Source organism: Prionailurus bengalensis, chromosome A2, assembly GCF_016509475.1.
Source record: "Prionailurus bengalensis isolate Pbe53 chromosome A2, Fcat_Pben_1.1_paternal_pri, whole genome shotgun sequence".
Taxonomy (NCBI): Eukaryota; Metazoa; Chordata; class Mammalia; order Carnivora; family Felidae; genus Prionailurus; species Prionailurus bengalensis.
In genome coordinates this window covers 143,858,599-143,872,777 of record NC_057348.1, presented here as the reverse complement: position 1 = coordinate 143,872,777, position 14,179 = coordinate 143,858,599, and the positions used below count along the sequence as shown (strand labels likewise).

At 43.3% G+C, this 14,179-nt stretch overlaps 1 protein-coding gene across 1 annotated transcript in view; it reads right to left on the bottom strand.

Annotated features, from left to right (window-relative positions):
* SND1 (staphylococcal nuclease and tudor domain containing 1) overlaps nt 1-14,179 on the bottom strand; it is a 421,931-nt gene that overhangs the window by 352,414 nt on the left and 55,338 nt on the right. Inside the window, exon 10 of the mRNA XM_043589426.1 lies at nt 7,654-7,767. Within this exon, the coding sequence (XP_043445361.1) occupies nt 7,654-7,767 (114 nt within the window). The remainder of the gene's footprint in view (nt 1-7,653; nt 7,768-14,179) is intronic.

The following is a 14,179-nucleotide window of genomic DNA, read 5'->3' as shown; positions in this document are numbered from 1 at the left end:
AAAAGTGCACCTAAAAACTCCAATGAATCAAGACACCTGGACTGCCACGAAGGAAAGATATCTGGGAAAGCCTGAATAAGGGTGGAGGTGTTAAAAGAAAGGCAATTGGGGACCAACTGCAAAATCACTTAAAATCCTGAGATTAGCCCCTCTGGTGGACTGAACCCAGTCCATACTATGCTAATGGAATGCCAGTATGAGGAAAACCAGGGCTCAGAAAGGGGCAGGGCTAGGCAATCCAAATGCATCAACTAGGTTGAAACCTGGGAGTGGGAAAGAGGAAGTGCCTACAGAAAAGGAAGCCATGGGTAACCTGGCTATCAAAACAAACAATCCAAGGGGCACCTGGGTGGATCAGATGGTTAAGTGTCCGACTTTAGCTCAGGTCATGACCTCACGATTCATGGGTTCTAGCCCGCACCAGGCTCCGCACTGATAGCTCCTAGCCTGGAGCTTGCTTCACATTCTGTGTGTGTGTGTGTGTGTGTGTGTGTGTGTACGCCGTGCACGTGCCCCTCCTTCACTTGTTGTGCACGTGCTCTCTCTCTCTCAAAAATAAACAAACATTAAAAAACAACAACAAGCAATCCAATTAGGAAGGAGAAAAAAACACTCCCTCCCAGGACCTTTCAACACCAGGACATGCTGCCTCAAGTTGGAATGACTATAGGCAGCAGTCAAATGGATTTGATAACAATGATGCCACTCAAAAGCAATACATGCATTAGGTCTTAAGCCTCAGCATATATTTTTGATATAAGCATTTACTAAACACCTGCTGCATTCACAGCACTCTGCAAGATTCTGAAAGAGAGGGGTATGAAGCTGAGAAAACCAGTTCCACTCTGGCTCATAGTGGAGTTTAGGCTTTGTAACCAAAAGCGGGCTGGACATAAGTAACAGTACAGGATGAGACAGAGGAGGGAAAGACTGTGGGTATGGAAATCTCTGGCCTAAAGGAGCTTTCAAGAACCAGGGCAAGAAAGACAGTTACCTCAGCACAGCAGCTATGGTAAATGGTCACAGGACAGTAAATATGATGGTGCTGCCAACTCTGCAAACAACAGAGAATTACTGCAGCTCACAGGACTGAAAAGAGGCAAGAAATATGAACACGCTAGCACTCGGAAGATTTAGATAAATTGAAAATATAGAACTGTGTAATAGTGATGATTAAATGGAGAGAGAAGAAAGAGAGGAAGATGGATTGAAAAAGGTAAATGCACATGGTTCAGGGAAGGATTAAGCACCAGGCCCCACGAGATTGTTCAAATCCTACAAAAATTATTGGAAGGGGATAGGCAAAATCATGAGAAAGGGGATGCATTAACTAAAGGAAACAAAAGAAAATTTAAGTAGTAATATGGAGAAGAAGGTAAATCAAAGGGAAACAGGCAATTGCTGTCTTTTCCCAGTTATAATTCACATTTTGAGGAACCCTGCTATCTACCCAGATAGCAAATGTCTTGACCTCAAGAAGAGTCAGGCTTGCCCCCAGTGTCCTCCCCAGCAGAGGAACAGGAATTAATCTTTTAAAAATGACAGAGTACGTACATCCTGAATCTTAAATAGATGAGCTAAGACCCACCCACAGTCTCCGAATGGTAATTTTTTTCAATCCTCTCACAAAGGAGGTTTCAAGTGTTCTTCTCAAAAACGCCCAGATCAAACAAATCGGAAACTGGTACAGAATGCCTCTGCCAGCGCTCTGACATATTCTACGTCTTTTGATCACATTGCTGCAGTCCCCAAGTCTCTCCATTGGAAACCGGTGAAATGCTATATCCATTTCAAAGAGCTTTTGCTTTTCTCCAAGGTCCTTAATGCCAAGCTGGAGTCCCGCTCTAATTTGCTATTTGCCTTATGCTCCCAGTCCCATGCGCGAGATCACAGTCAGTGGGTTTATTGGTTTGCCCTGGCTTCACTTAGGGACTGCGGCCCCACAGCTCTCTGTTGGTGTGCATCTCAGTGGCAGCATCGTCTGCTTTAGGGTCCAGAGGGACCAGTCATCTTGCTTTCAAAAATCTCAACTGAAGGGAATAGGTTGAGAACCGCTTTTAATCGTGTCTAAATGGCAAAGCACCCTGGGGCCCTGTACAACAAATGGAGTTATTAGCACCCGAAACTGCCCTGCCTCTGAGAAAACGCCCTTAGGAATCCCAGGGCATCACTAACGGGCCTACCTGCAGCTTGTCAACCATGAGTGCCTACAGAAGAGACCCCGTGGGGTCGGGCCTGAGAAACAAACACCCCCAAAAAAGGCAGCAAGGACACTGGGAGATTAGGCAGATTACAGCTTTAACAAAACTGATCCTCTGGTGCCCACGACTAAATATTTAGAGGCCTGCTGTGAAAGAACATTTATGTGGTAAATTCCACAGGGAGGAGGCTGAAAGATAAGGTGATAGAATCAAATACAAACTGAAAGCATAGGTTTGCGAGGTCAGGGGAAAGGCTCCACCTTCAGGTTTCCACACTTCCCAGAGGCCCAAGCTGAAGGGGTGTGTGTGTGTGTGTGTGTGTGTGTGTGTGTACACACGCATGTGTGAAAGAGGGAGAGAGAGACTCTATAGACAGGAGTTTGAGGAAAAAAAGCCTTGCAACTGAAAGCAAACTTTCTACACTTAACACCTGGGCGTTGGGTAAATCACGTACCTTTTTCGAGGTAAATTCCAGCTCTATATCTTTGTCCACCACAACAGCACTACGCAGGCCAAACCAACTTTAAGGGGGAATAAGTCAGCCCCTTCATCAGATGCCAGAGGGGTATCTTTTGTCATTAACACTCCAAGTGTGACACAAAGCCATGGCAGCCCTGGGCACCAGGAGCATTATGTTTTCCAATGTCGGATCAAAGTCAAATGCTCTCTAGAAGTCCTGGGATTACACAGTGTGTTGTCTCCTCTAAGGCAGTAGCTCAGAAAAGCCACAGTCTTCCTCAAACACTTAGCACTTGTCTCTCTGCGGCAAACAACTGCATAAAACAAACTCCAGTATACCTTTAGAGAAACCCTGATACGTGTTTAGGTACTCAGGAACACCACACATCGGTGTCCAAAATGGCCCTCAGCCTGAAGGAGTTAAGATCGCAAAGAGTTGACACTGGATTCACCCTAAATAATCCAGAAGCATCAATGCCACAGCAATAGAATCAACAGCATCAGGCATCTATCTAACTGTAATCTTTGAGGAAAATATTACACATCCTTGCTTTTAACTCTCCTGACAAACTTTCCAGCAAAAAATTCAGTTTTAACCAAACTCTGGGAGTAATGGCTACCCATGAATTCCTGGATATTACTGGAAAGCAGCTGCCTAGGATGAAAACAGGTCCTTTGATCATGCTGTTTTGTCCAGAGCCCTTCCTCTGGCTGCATTACAAAGTAACCCAAAAAAGGGGAGTGGAGTATACGGCTAGCCTTGGGCAAAACCTCCTTGCCTTCATGTATAATTTAAGAGAAATGAACTTGTCTCTGTGTTCAAAAAAGGAAAATCCAATTTGCCCTACTATCCCCACAATGTATAGATAGATGTCTTGGAAGATCTATATTAAGTCGATGACAGGTTTTTAGAGTTGTTAGGGTTTGGGGAAGATAACCATTAAAAGAATCTCCCCTTCCTAACTTGAAGGGCAAGCCCCATTGGGTCGTCATCTGGGAGCTTGTAGGGAGGCCTAGCCCGCAGCAGGAGACACTGCCCGCCATCTGCCTGCCCTTGAGGAAGGTCATGCTAACACTTTCGCTTCCCTGTTCACCTACTCCTCCAGTTCCTTAACCTGCACCTTCTCCCACTCTGCTCTAATACCATACAACAGGCTCCAAAACCATAAACTGTAAGATTATCTTTTTCTCCATTTCAAAGTCAATCATCTTCGGAAAGTTTCCCCCAGATGAGGCAGAAGGCAATATAAGTGTCTCATCTGAGGCCCTCCGCAGTCCATCCGTCGTCTCCGGACAATCCTCAAGCGTGCCGCATTTCTGCAACTACAAGACCATTTCAATTCCCCAAACATACCAACATTTTCACTGGAGATTCTAATCAGCCCTGTTCTAACTAGGACAGCCATATATTCTTGTGCTCAAGGGCACTGGCCAAGGAGACAGAGGCTGAATGGGAGCTGAAATTCAACCGCCATTCTGCTTGCCAAGCCATGTGCCCTGACTAGGGGTGCCCTGGAAGAAGGGGGCACCCCTCTCTAGTTTGCACAAGGGCAAACTATATGGGTTAACAGAGGTCCCAGCCCCAACATCTATGCCTTGAGTATTTGACTGGACTCCCCTTGTAGCTACAAGAACAGATGGTATACAGTAAAGAATATTAAAAACCAAAGACTCCAAGCAGATGCCTGCTCTCCCAGTCATTACATACATGAAGTTATGGACTCACTGGGATCCCCGGGTGACTTATATTCCGATACCCACATTGTAAATCTCTGATAACTTTAAAGTAAGCACAGATCTGGGGAATTCTTTTAGTAGAAAGGAAAGAACTCTGAATCCTCCTGTATAGAAATTGCTAGAACAACTTCCACAAGTTCGTAGTCAGCACTCCATTTGCCCCCAGGGCCATGGTCAACTGGGGCTTAGCAAAAGAAACACCACAACTCCTTCCTACAGATGAGTTTTCATCTAGCATGATCTTCCCTTATAAATGCAAATTACTTTCATGTTTTGTAAATGCAAGCCACCAACGCAAGAGTACTCAAATCCAAACATGCCATTGCCTAGTTTAAAATTCTTCACACAAAAATCTAAAAGTATGGCACACGTTTTCAGCATGTGGCCCCTGCCTAACTCCCAAACCCATTTCTTACTACTCCCTGGCATTAACTACCCTCTATTCCAGTCATACAAAATACCCCATAGTCTCTGAGTATCCGGAGATGCTGACAGGACAAGTGTGATCTGGCCCTGCCTACACTTTGTACCACAGGCATCGTACCCCTCATGCACTATCCACAGTGCCTATTATTCCCTCTTCCCAAACTCACCCAACTCTTGTCATTACCGCCATTTCTGTCAGAAACTATCTTCTCCCCACATTTTACCTAGCTCAGTCCTAGTCACCCTTGAGGCTTTACACTTTACACATCACTTCCTCCAGGAAGCCTTCCCAGATTGTACATTCTTATAAATTCTAAACTTTTCTTTCATAGCATTTCACATAAATGGAATTACTTGTGTATCTCCCCTACTAGGTTTTAAATTAAAGTTCCATGAGGGTGATTCCATGAAAGTTTTTTCCCTGCTGCATTCCCATAGCATCTGCTGCAAAGCAGATACCTGGTAAATACTTATCAATGGCATTCATTTGAATTTCTCAATCCATGCTGTCCATTCTAAGAAGCCACTACCAACAGGTGGCTACTGAGCTCTAGAAATACACTAAAACAAACTGAAATGTGTTCCAAGTATAAAACTACACCCCAGATTTCAAAGACTTACTAAATATCAAATTAAGTAAAATCTCTCATTAACTTTTTCCATTCATTAAGTGTTGAAATAATACTGTTTTGGATATATCAGGTAAAATAAAATGCATTAAAATTGATGGTTTTAATATAGCTACCAGATAATTTTAAATAACAAATATAGTTCATTTGTGTGGCTTGCATTATAGATCTAGGGAGCAGTCGGTGTTGGTCTAGAGTGCCCTTTCTTCCATCCACTAACTTCTCATCCATGAACACTCAAGAGAGGAACCCTAGTTGCTTCTGGGGAGACTCCCGAGTGCCCACTGTAACTGGGTTCTTCACGGCACCCTCCGCCAATGTACTCAGAGTGCATTATGTTAACTTATTTCTTACGTGACTGCCTCATTAAAATCTTTGAAAGGAATTTAATGAAATAAGAAAAATCATTCTTCACTTCATCTAAGCCGTATATTGTAGACTCTTACAGCTAAGCCTTACTTCAAACTTCCTTAAAATGGTGTAAGATCTCTGGAGTGAACAGAAGTTAAAAATAAAATTAAACACAAAGTGAGAAATAACCTTCCTTGGTAAAGAACAAGAATTCTATAAACAGGACTCTGCCTAAACTAGGGAATATATTCCAACAACTTCCCATTATCCAGTAGGCTAAGGGAAAAATCCATCCATTACCCCCTGAAGAGTTCCAAAGGCTCCTGGAAAAGCTAAAAATTCTCAGTAGTTCCTACTCCTGAACACCTGCTATTACCTTACCTGAGCTATAACATCCCCACCCTCCTAAAACCTGCTTGAAATTCAGCTACACAGTCTACATTAACATAATGCTTTGGCCAATGAGGCAGGCACAAAAATTAACGTTCAAGAATTTCAAAGTTGTGGTTGCCGTGGGAACCTTAATTCCAACTGCATGGCACAGATGCGAATCGTGGAGTACTCCCAATACTGATAAAACTGGAGATGTCTATTTACTCTGTGCAATGAGGCACAGCTACAGTTACTGAGAGAACCTTATTTTGGCATTTCTAGACTTTCATGCATTTAAATTCTCAACCTTACCACAATACCATTTGCCGCATTAAATTGCCTCCTCTGTGGGGGGACTAAAAGAGAGAACGAACTGATTGGCCAGACATTCAAAGACCCCCTCCTGTATGTGTTTCTTACGCACAATCAGATTCAAAAGACAATCACGATATTTTTATTTTACTCTTATGGGCTGTCTGTAAACTCTCATGCAAATGAAAACAGGGCATGAATTTAAACTTGTAAATGCAGCAAGACACGTATACGTGCAAAACATCAGAAAAGCAAATTTCTCCTCTTTAGAACTACAAAAGGGATAAATTAAAGCACAGAGCACTAACGTAAACCATGCTGTGTTTAATTTCCGAAAACTGTCCAAACACCTGCCTGTGGCACCAGCTCTCACAATGGACCCAGTTCTATACCCAGTTACACACTGTAGTTTCACGAGAAGGCAAAAATAAAAGTTGGAAAGTGGTCTGTAAAAACAAGATATCACCAAACAAGTAATTCAACAAAAACTTCAGTCTGTATCTCCAACTTCTCACCACTCGTAACAATGGAAAGAAAATGAGCAGAAAATTTGCAGCAAAACTGCCTGCAGACTACCAACTCAATAGTTTTCTTGTAAGTATTTCTCAAAATTGATATACCCCAATCATACACATTGGTTAGGGAAGCACCTTTGCTGCCAAAAGATCCAACAAATAGCACAAAACAGTGTAACTAATAATTTCAGTTACCACTTGCAACAGACGAAGCAGGTGACCCCGGAGAATACAGACGCCAAGATTCATTTCTTCCCCGAACAAAAACATACAGAACTTTCAAATCAAAATGACCAGTAGAAACAGGCCTCACATTCATGCACATGAGATACGGACCTTCTCCTCTCCTTATTCTCAAAGAAAATCTTGTTAACAAAACTTACTGCCGCCTCATGTATCCTGGCCCTAACCCCTCTCAAGCCCCTTAGAGCAGAATGCCAGCAATGCCCACCCAAAACAAAGCAGAACAGTGAATGTGGTTCAGAAGAAACTGACACCTGCGCAGCCAGGCTGCAGATACTAGGAAATGATACTTTGGAGAATTAAAATATCTTCTGTGAGCATTCTCACACATATGTACCATACTTAAGTATTCTCCAGCTCCTTCCTTTTGATTTTTGAAAAGAGGCTCCACTCCTTCCCCATTCTCACCTGTGTATTCTCCCCTTCTAGCCTCGGTGGTCGAATGCTGGACAGGTGGATGGTCTTGTAGTCACCAGAGTTCAGCTTCACAACAATGGCATCTGCATTCAGCACCTGCATCACCTGTGGGCAAGAAGCAAAAATGCTCAGACCTGCTCAGATGGCCCACCTCATAGCACACATGCTAAGGAGAAAGACCCACCACAGTCATAAGGAGAAAAGTCAGATCAATAGCCATTTGGGGCATTTCAATATCATCCTTCATGGTACAACAATGTTGGAGAGAACAATGCTATAATTATCAGTTCCCAAAGACCTTATTATGATTTCTCTATGAGGCAAAATCTGTATCGTTCACAAAGACGTGAAGTTAACTGACCAAGATGTGTAGTTAACTACAAAGCTTACAAACTGGAAATCTCGTCTCTACATGTTATTCATGATTTTCCTTGAAACAGATTCTAAAATCAAAATTCCTTACTCAGTGTGAATCTAGGAAACGAAGCAAGGGCTGGATAGAAGATATCAGCACTAGGTAAGAACCAAAACAGGATGCCCCAAAAGAGAGCAGAAAAATCAAACGCAAGTGAAGGGCAAAAAGAATTGTCATCACAGCATGGTAAAGGAGAGGCTCAGCTGTTAATCTCAGGGCAGAAACATTAAATTGCTAATATATTACTTCAACTACTCTAAAAGCCAACTTTTCAGAGCACTACTATGGGCAACTTTGTTTTAGACCCCAGTATCAGAAACACTGGAGCCCACTCTCAGCTAAAAAAGATTAACTTCCACTCTTGGGTAACTTCCAAAGATATCTATTCAAAGTGCAAAAGCACAAATATTCCTCTGAGGAGATTATTAGAACATTCCACCAAGGTGTACAGAATAAAATGGCACTGAAACTGGCCTAGGATCACATCAGGGTTACAACTAGAACCCGTAATTCAGCTAGCGGTCTACAATTCACCTGATTATATTCAGAGCCTGTTGTTACAAGGCTATTCAGGGTTTTTTGGGGGTTTTTATTTTGTTTGTTTGTTTTTTAAACCAGTAATACTTTTTTACAAGGTAGCTATTGACTACATATCACTGTCACCATCCACTTTGTCTGCAGAATCAAAACCAACTCTTCCAGGCTTCAATCAGGCCCCATCAGGAGGCAACAGGCAGCTGAACAAACTACAGGGTCAGCTGCCACAGTGAGGGCAGACTCGCAAAATTTCCCTCCTCTTTCAAGCAAGAAACAAAAGGAGCTAGACTCGCCTTTGCTATGGTGGATATCACACTGATAAGTATCCTAAAAGAGCCCTCACTATTCTCTAGAAGGCTTCATATCTTTTAAAACAGAATACACCCATTTACTTGCAGACTCCTGCCCCCCACCCCCAAAAAATGGCTGTTCCAAAGAACCAACCAACCACATACCAGAGAGAAAAGACTGATTTAACAAACAATCTGAACCAAGTGAGAAATTATACATGACAGGAAATAGCAGGAAAAAAGCACCATCAGACAGAATGAATGAAAAAAGAAAGATGACAGTTGGAATCAAGCTGTAGTCCATGGAAGGCTGACTATGACTGGCAGATGGGAAGGCATCCCCAGGTTCTACCGTAAGTAATGAGCAGCAAGTGTAGGGAAAAACAGGCCAGTGATCAGAAGAGTAATGAAAGGTCTGAGAACCAACAGTGTAGATTAGGAGAGAGGGTATTTTTAATTTTCAAGTACATAAGATTAACTTGCAAACCTCAATGTAGGTTAGTTAGTTAGTTAGTTAGTTAGTTAGTAGGTTAGTTAGACTAGAAAAGCTAGTCTAAAATTGCCACAGCCATTCTGCTTTAACCTTTTTGATAGATCTGAGAATCGCAAAGGCTAAACACTAAAACCCAGACAGCCAGAACCCAAAACTCACCTGGCCAGAAAAAATTAGTCAAGTCCCCAGGCAATCAAAAGCATGAGCTGTGGTGGGTGACATGAGGACCACAAGGTCAGGGCTGGTTACCTGCGTATGGGTGGTACCAACGTCTATAGGACCCTCCAAATCAAAGAGCCCCTTATACCAGCCCAATCATGTAGGACTTAGAAAACAGCCCAGAAGGTACAACCAAAAATACAGATTCACTAACAGAAAGAAAAAACACACCTTCCCATTGCCATCTAGACATTAATGCCAAGCAAAAATGCCCATCACGATGGAATCTTCCTCCCACTCCCTAAAGGCACCAGTAGCAGCTTGGACAACTGCACAAAAGAGACAGACCACAGCTAATGATTTCTCTATTCTTCAAAATCCCACATTTGGGTAAAAGGAGAAGTATCATAAAATGGATGATAAAACATTCATGGGCCAAAGAACCCAAGATACATGCTATTCTGCTATCCTACCTTCAAACCAAAGAGAAGAAAAATTCCATAAAGCCACACCAAGCAAAGTAGCTAGTATAGCAAATCAACACTGCTCCTCCCTCAAAAGTACAGGACCACCATCTCCAATGCACACACCTCACAGTATGTGCTAAATCTCAATGATGGACAGAGCTACACATTCCTCTCCCACCAAAACTCTTATTAAATTATCAAGTGCCAAAAACATAGGGAAATTCCCATAATCAAGATGTGAGAAATATCTAGACATTCCCCACCCCCTAGTTGTGCTCAGAGAGGAATAAAACCAGGGAAAGCATCGTAGTGCTCGCATCTTCACCCCGATTATAGAACGTGAAGATCTAAGCGTACCCCTGTGATAAGTTACTGGCATTCGTCACCCCTTATAATGTTTAGCAGCAGCGGCAGCAAATGGATTCTTAGAGCCGTAAATTTCAGGCCTCGGCAACAGCCTCTCTGCTCGGCATCTCCCTGATTAGAAACCTCCTCTTCAGGAACTGCACGCTCTGATGCTGGCAACTGAACGAGGCCCGGCTTTTGGATGAAGAGGTGTGTGGTGAGCGCATGTGTGTGTGTGCCCATGTGTGTATAAGTGAGGCTTATGACTTTTTATTCCTCTTTAAATTGTGTCATTACTGTCCAGAGAACAAGCAGCTCCTGAGCAGAGACACGGAAGAAGCAATAAAATAGTGGTTATAGTCACGTACTGTGCAATAAGTAAAATGCAGAGTGGATTACTGTTCAAAGCCTACTCATCAGCACCGTTGCAGACCGCATTTATAACCGTGATATTTCTTACGGTGCTTTTCACCTGGATAAGTCCATGTATGTCTACATCGCTCACTCTCTCCACAAGCCAATAGATCCTTACTCAGCCCACCCCTATACACACCTACCATACCACACACTCCAGGAGATAACCTAAGGGACAGGTGCAGAAGTCTGCACAAAGTCACTAGCTGGACTCGAAACACTAGACCTAAACCCAATGTCTCCATTTCTTGAAGTCCCAACTGTAAAAGGAAAAAATGAGTGGCTTAATGATGATGAGTGTAGGCTAAGGGCTGCCACAAGTCAAGAGAACTGCAGAGTTCTGTCAGGGGCAAGCGACATCCATTCCCATCTCTGGCCTGCTGCCACACTCCCCATCTGCAGAGCCTGTCCACCGTGCTCACTGGGAGGCCAAGAAACTACTGTTCAGCTTCGTAAACCCCTGCAGCATATATAAAATGAGCAAAAAGAGCCAACAGTTTCCTGAGCTTCAGAGATCCTCAGAATAGCTCCCCAAACGCAACTACCAATACTCCCAAAGCTGCCTAAATTATCAGTGCTGGACAAAAATAAAAGGACCATCGGCGTACACTGGGGCTTCTATGGATGCCACCAAGGAATGGCTTTGACGGGGCCACTGAGAATGGGACACCAAATCTGAAATCATGACACTGGGCTGCTTCTCCTACTCCCTACGGCTGTATGCTAGGTCTCATCTCCCCAAAGCTAATCATGGAAACACAACTGAAGCAGCACCGGAAGCAACTAAAAGGAAGCGACTAAAAGTACGCCACAACTGGTACAGCAGTGGCCTGGAGCCGTTCCCCAGAAGGGTACAGCTGCCAGGCTGTACCCTTGACAAAATACTAAGCATGACAATGTCTTGATACAAATAATTCCAGGCACCTGAGCATGAGCAAGCAGACTAGTCAACAGCAAATACTTAAAAGGAAACCAGGCATCAGACAGATTCCAATAGATGGGGCACTCTTCAACATGTCCGCCCAGCACTTCTCAAAACTGTCACGGTCATCAAAAGCAAAAGAAGTCCAGGGCACCTGGGTGGCTCAGTTAGTTAAGCATCAGACTTGGGCTCAGGTCATGATCTCACAATTTGGGAGTTTGAGCCCCACGTCGGGCTCTGTGCTTTCAGCACAGAAGCCTGCTTGAAGCTCTCTGCCCCTCCCTCACTTGCTCTCTCTCTCTCTCTCAAAAATAAATAAACATTTAAAAAAAAAAGGCAAGGGAAGTCCGAGAGACTGCCACATCCAAAAGGAGCCTAACAAGACATGACAACTAAATTGAGTGTGCCATGGTAGAGGAGATTCTGGAACAGAAAAACAGAGATTAGAGAAAAACTAAGGAAATCCGACTAAAGTATGGACCTCAGTTGATAATAACGTACCAATACCGGTATGCTAATTATAATAACTGCACCATACTCCTGTCAGGGAGCAGAGCAAACTGGGATGAGGGCAGGGGTAATGTGGGAACTCTGCCCCATCTGTTCGATTTTTCTGTGAATCTAAAACTTGTTCTAAAAAATAAAATTTTTTATTTTATTGAATTGAAAAGGCCAGGTAAGTGTTTTTTACAAATCTTTTCTAATTCAATTTTTATTTTCTTATCAGCAAATCAGTTTACTAATGCAAGCTACAAACCAAGTCTTGATCTCTTTTTGGTGCAGAGGTCACCTTCCAAACCAAACCATCCCCAGAACTTCCTCTTCACCTGAAAGCCCTATGGCCGAAGCCCAGGAAATTCTCATCACGTTACCAAATGCAAACATAACAGAAGAGTCTAAATAATGCCAAAAATATTAAAAGGTGTCTTTGCTTAAAAACCATCTCCGAGAGACATGATAGTGAACTCCATTCAGAGCTAGGACTAGAAGCACAGCAAAAAGCTATCAGGGCCACACCAAGTAAGTCCTAGAGTCCACTGTGTGCATCCATGCATAGCTTCAACCTGACCTCCAAAACTGCACATGGCCACAAGTCCAGACAGTTAACTACTTAGAGTAATCTCCCAGATGGAGCCCTAGAGGGCAAGCTCCTTGAAAGCAGGAACCACTTCTCATTCTTCTGCTTCTTCCCAAAGCAGAAGGGCTCTAAGCAATCACTTGGTAAGAGAACTGAGCAAGAGTCCTCTGACCAGGCAGGGCAGTGAGAAGACTCCACCTCCTGAAGACATGCTGTCACTCCCCAGCCCTGCCACCACCCCTGAGTGTTATTCAGGTCTATAAAATCAGCAAGGCCCAAGAATCCAGCAGCAGGGACAGGGAAGCCAAGCCACGTGCTCAGGGGACCATATGGCTACAAACAGCACAGATCAGCTAAAACGCCACAGGGAAGGCAGGCAGGAAACTGGCAAGCCACGACAGGCACAAAAGTCTCAAGCAGGCTCAGCTAATCGCTGTGAAGTGAACATGCTTCTCTGCTAACCTGGAGAGACAAGGAGAGCCCTCGCTTGCATTTCCTTCCCTAAAAAGTGACACAGTTTAAGCAGAGGATGGAACACATTCTTTCAGTAGACACCATGTATCAAGACAATACTTTGTTGAGTTTCAAGTTTCCCAGAAGTGAGACTCGGCCAGCACATCTCATCTACAGCATCAGTTCCCAAAATCACCTACAGGACCTGAGAGGCACCCAGTTCAAGAGTTCAGGTTACCTTTCGCAGGCTTTTCAGGCTATTTAGCTGCTCCCTATACAATTAACTTCTAGGGGACAGCGCAGGCGACTGCGAAAGAGAGAACCACGATTTGTTCAGGCCTTACAGTCACATGAGCCTCAGAGAAGTATCCTTTAGCAAAAACTTGTAGGACGGTCAGAGTGTTTGTGAAGTCCCAGGGCACCTTAGGACACCTCTAGGTTCTCTTGAAAAAGTAGCACAGTATTAACAGACATTTTAAATCAGGTATATGACTACAAAACCGCTGGATTCTAGGTTATGAAAAGAATTGCAAATCACTTTTTTTCCTACTGGCTATAAGGTAGTATCCCGTGCTCTACAACAGAGGATGGCAAACTATGGCCCAAGGGCCATCTAGCCCACTGCCTGCTGTTGAACATAAAGTTTTATTAGAACATAGCCAGGCCCATTCACTAACATACTACTGTCTCTAGCCTCTTTTCTCGCTATGGTAGCAAAGTCGCATAGTTTCAACAGAGACTACATGGCCCACCAAATGTAAAATATTTACTATATGGTCCTTTAAGAAAAAATTGGTCAACCTATGTTCTACAACATATTAGAAAATGAACACACATAGGGCAATACATGGTTAACATTCCTAGAAAACTATTTGGCAAATATGCTGCAAAACATTCTTATGGAAATAATTGCCATTTACATAGAGATTTATTCCATTTTCTAA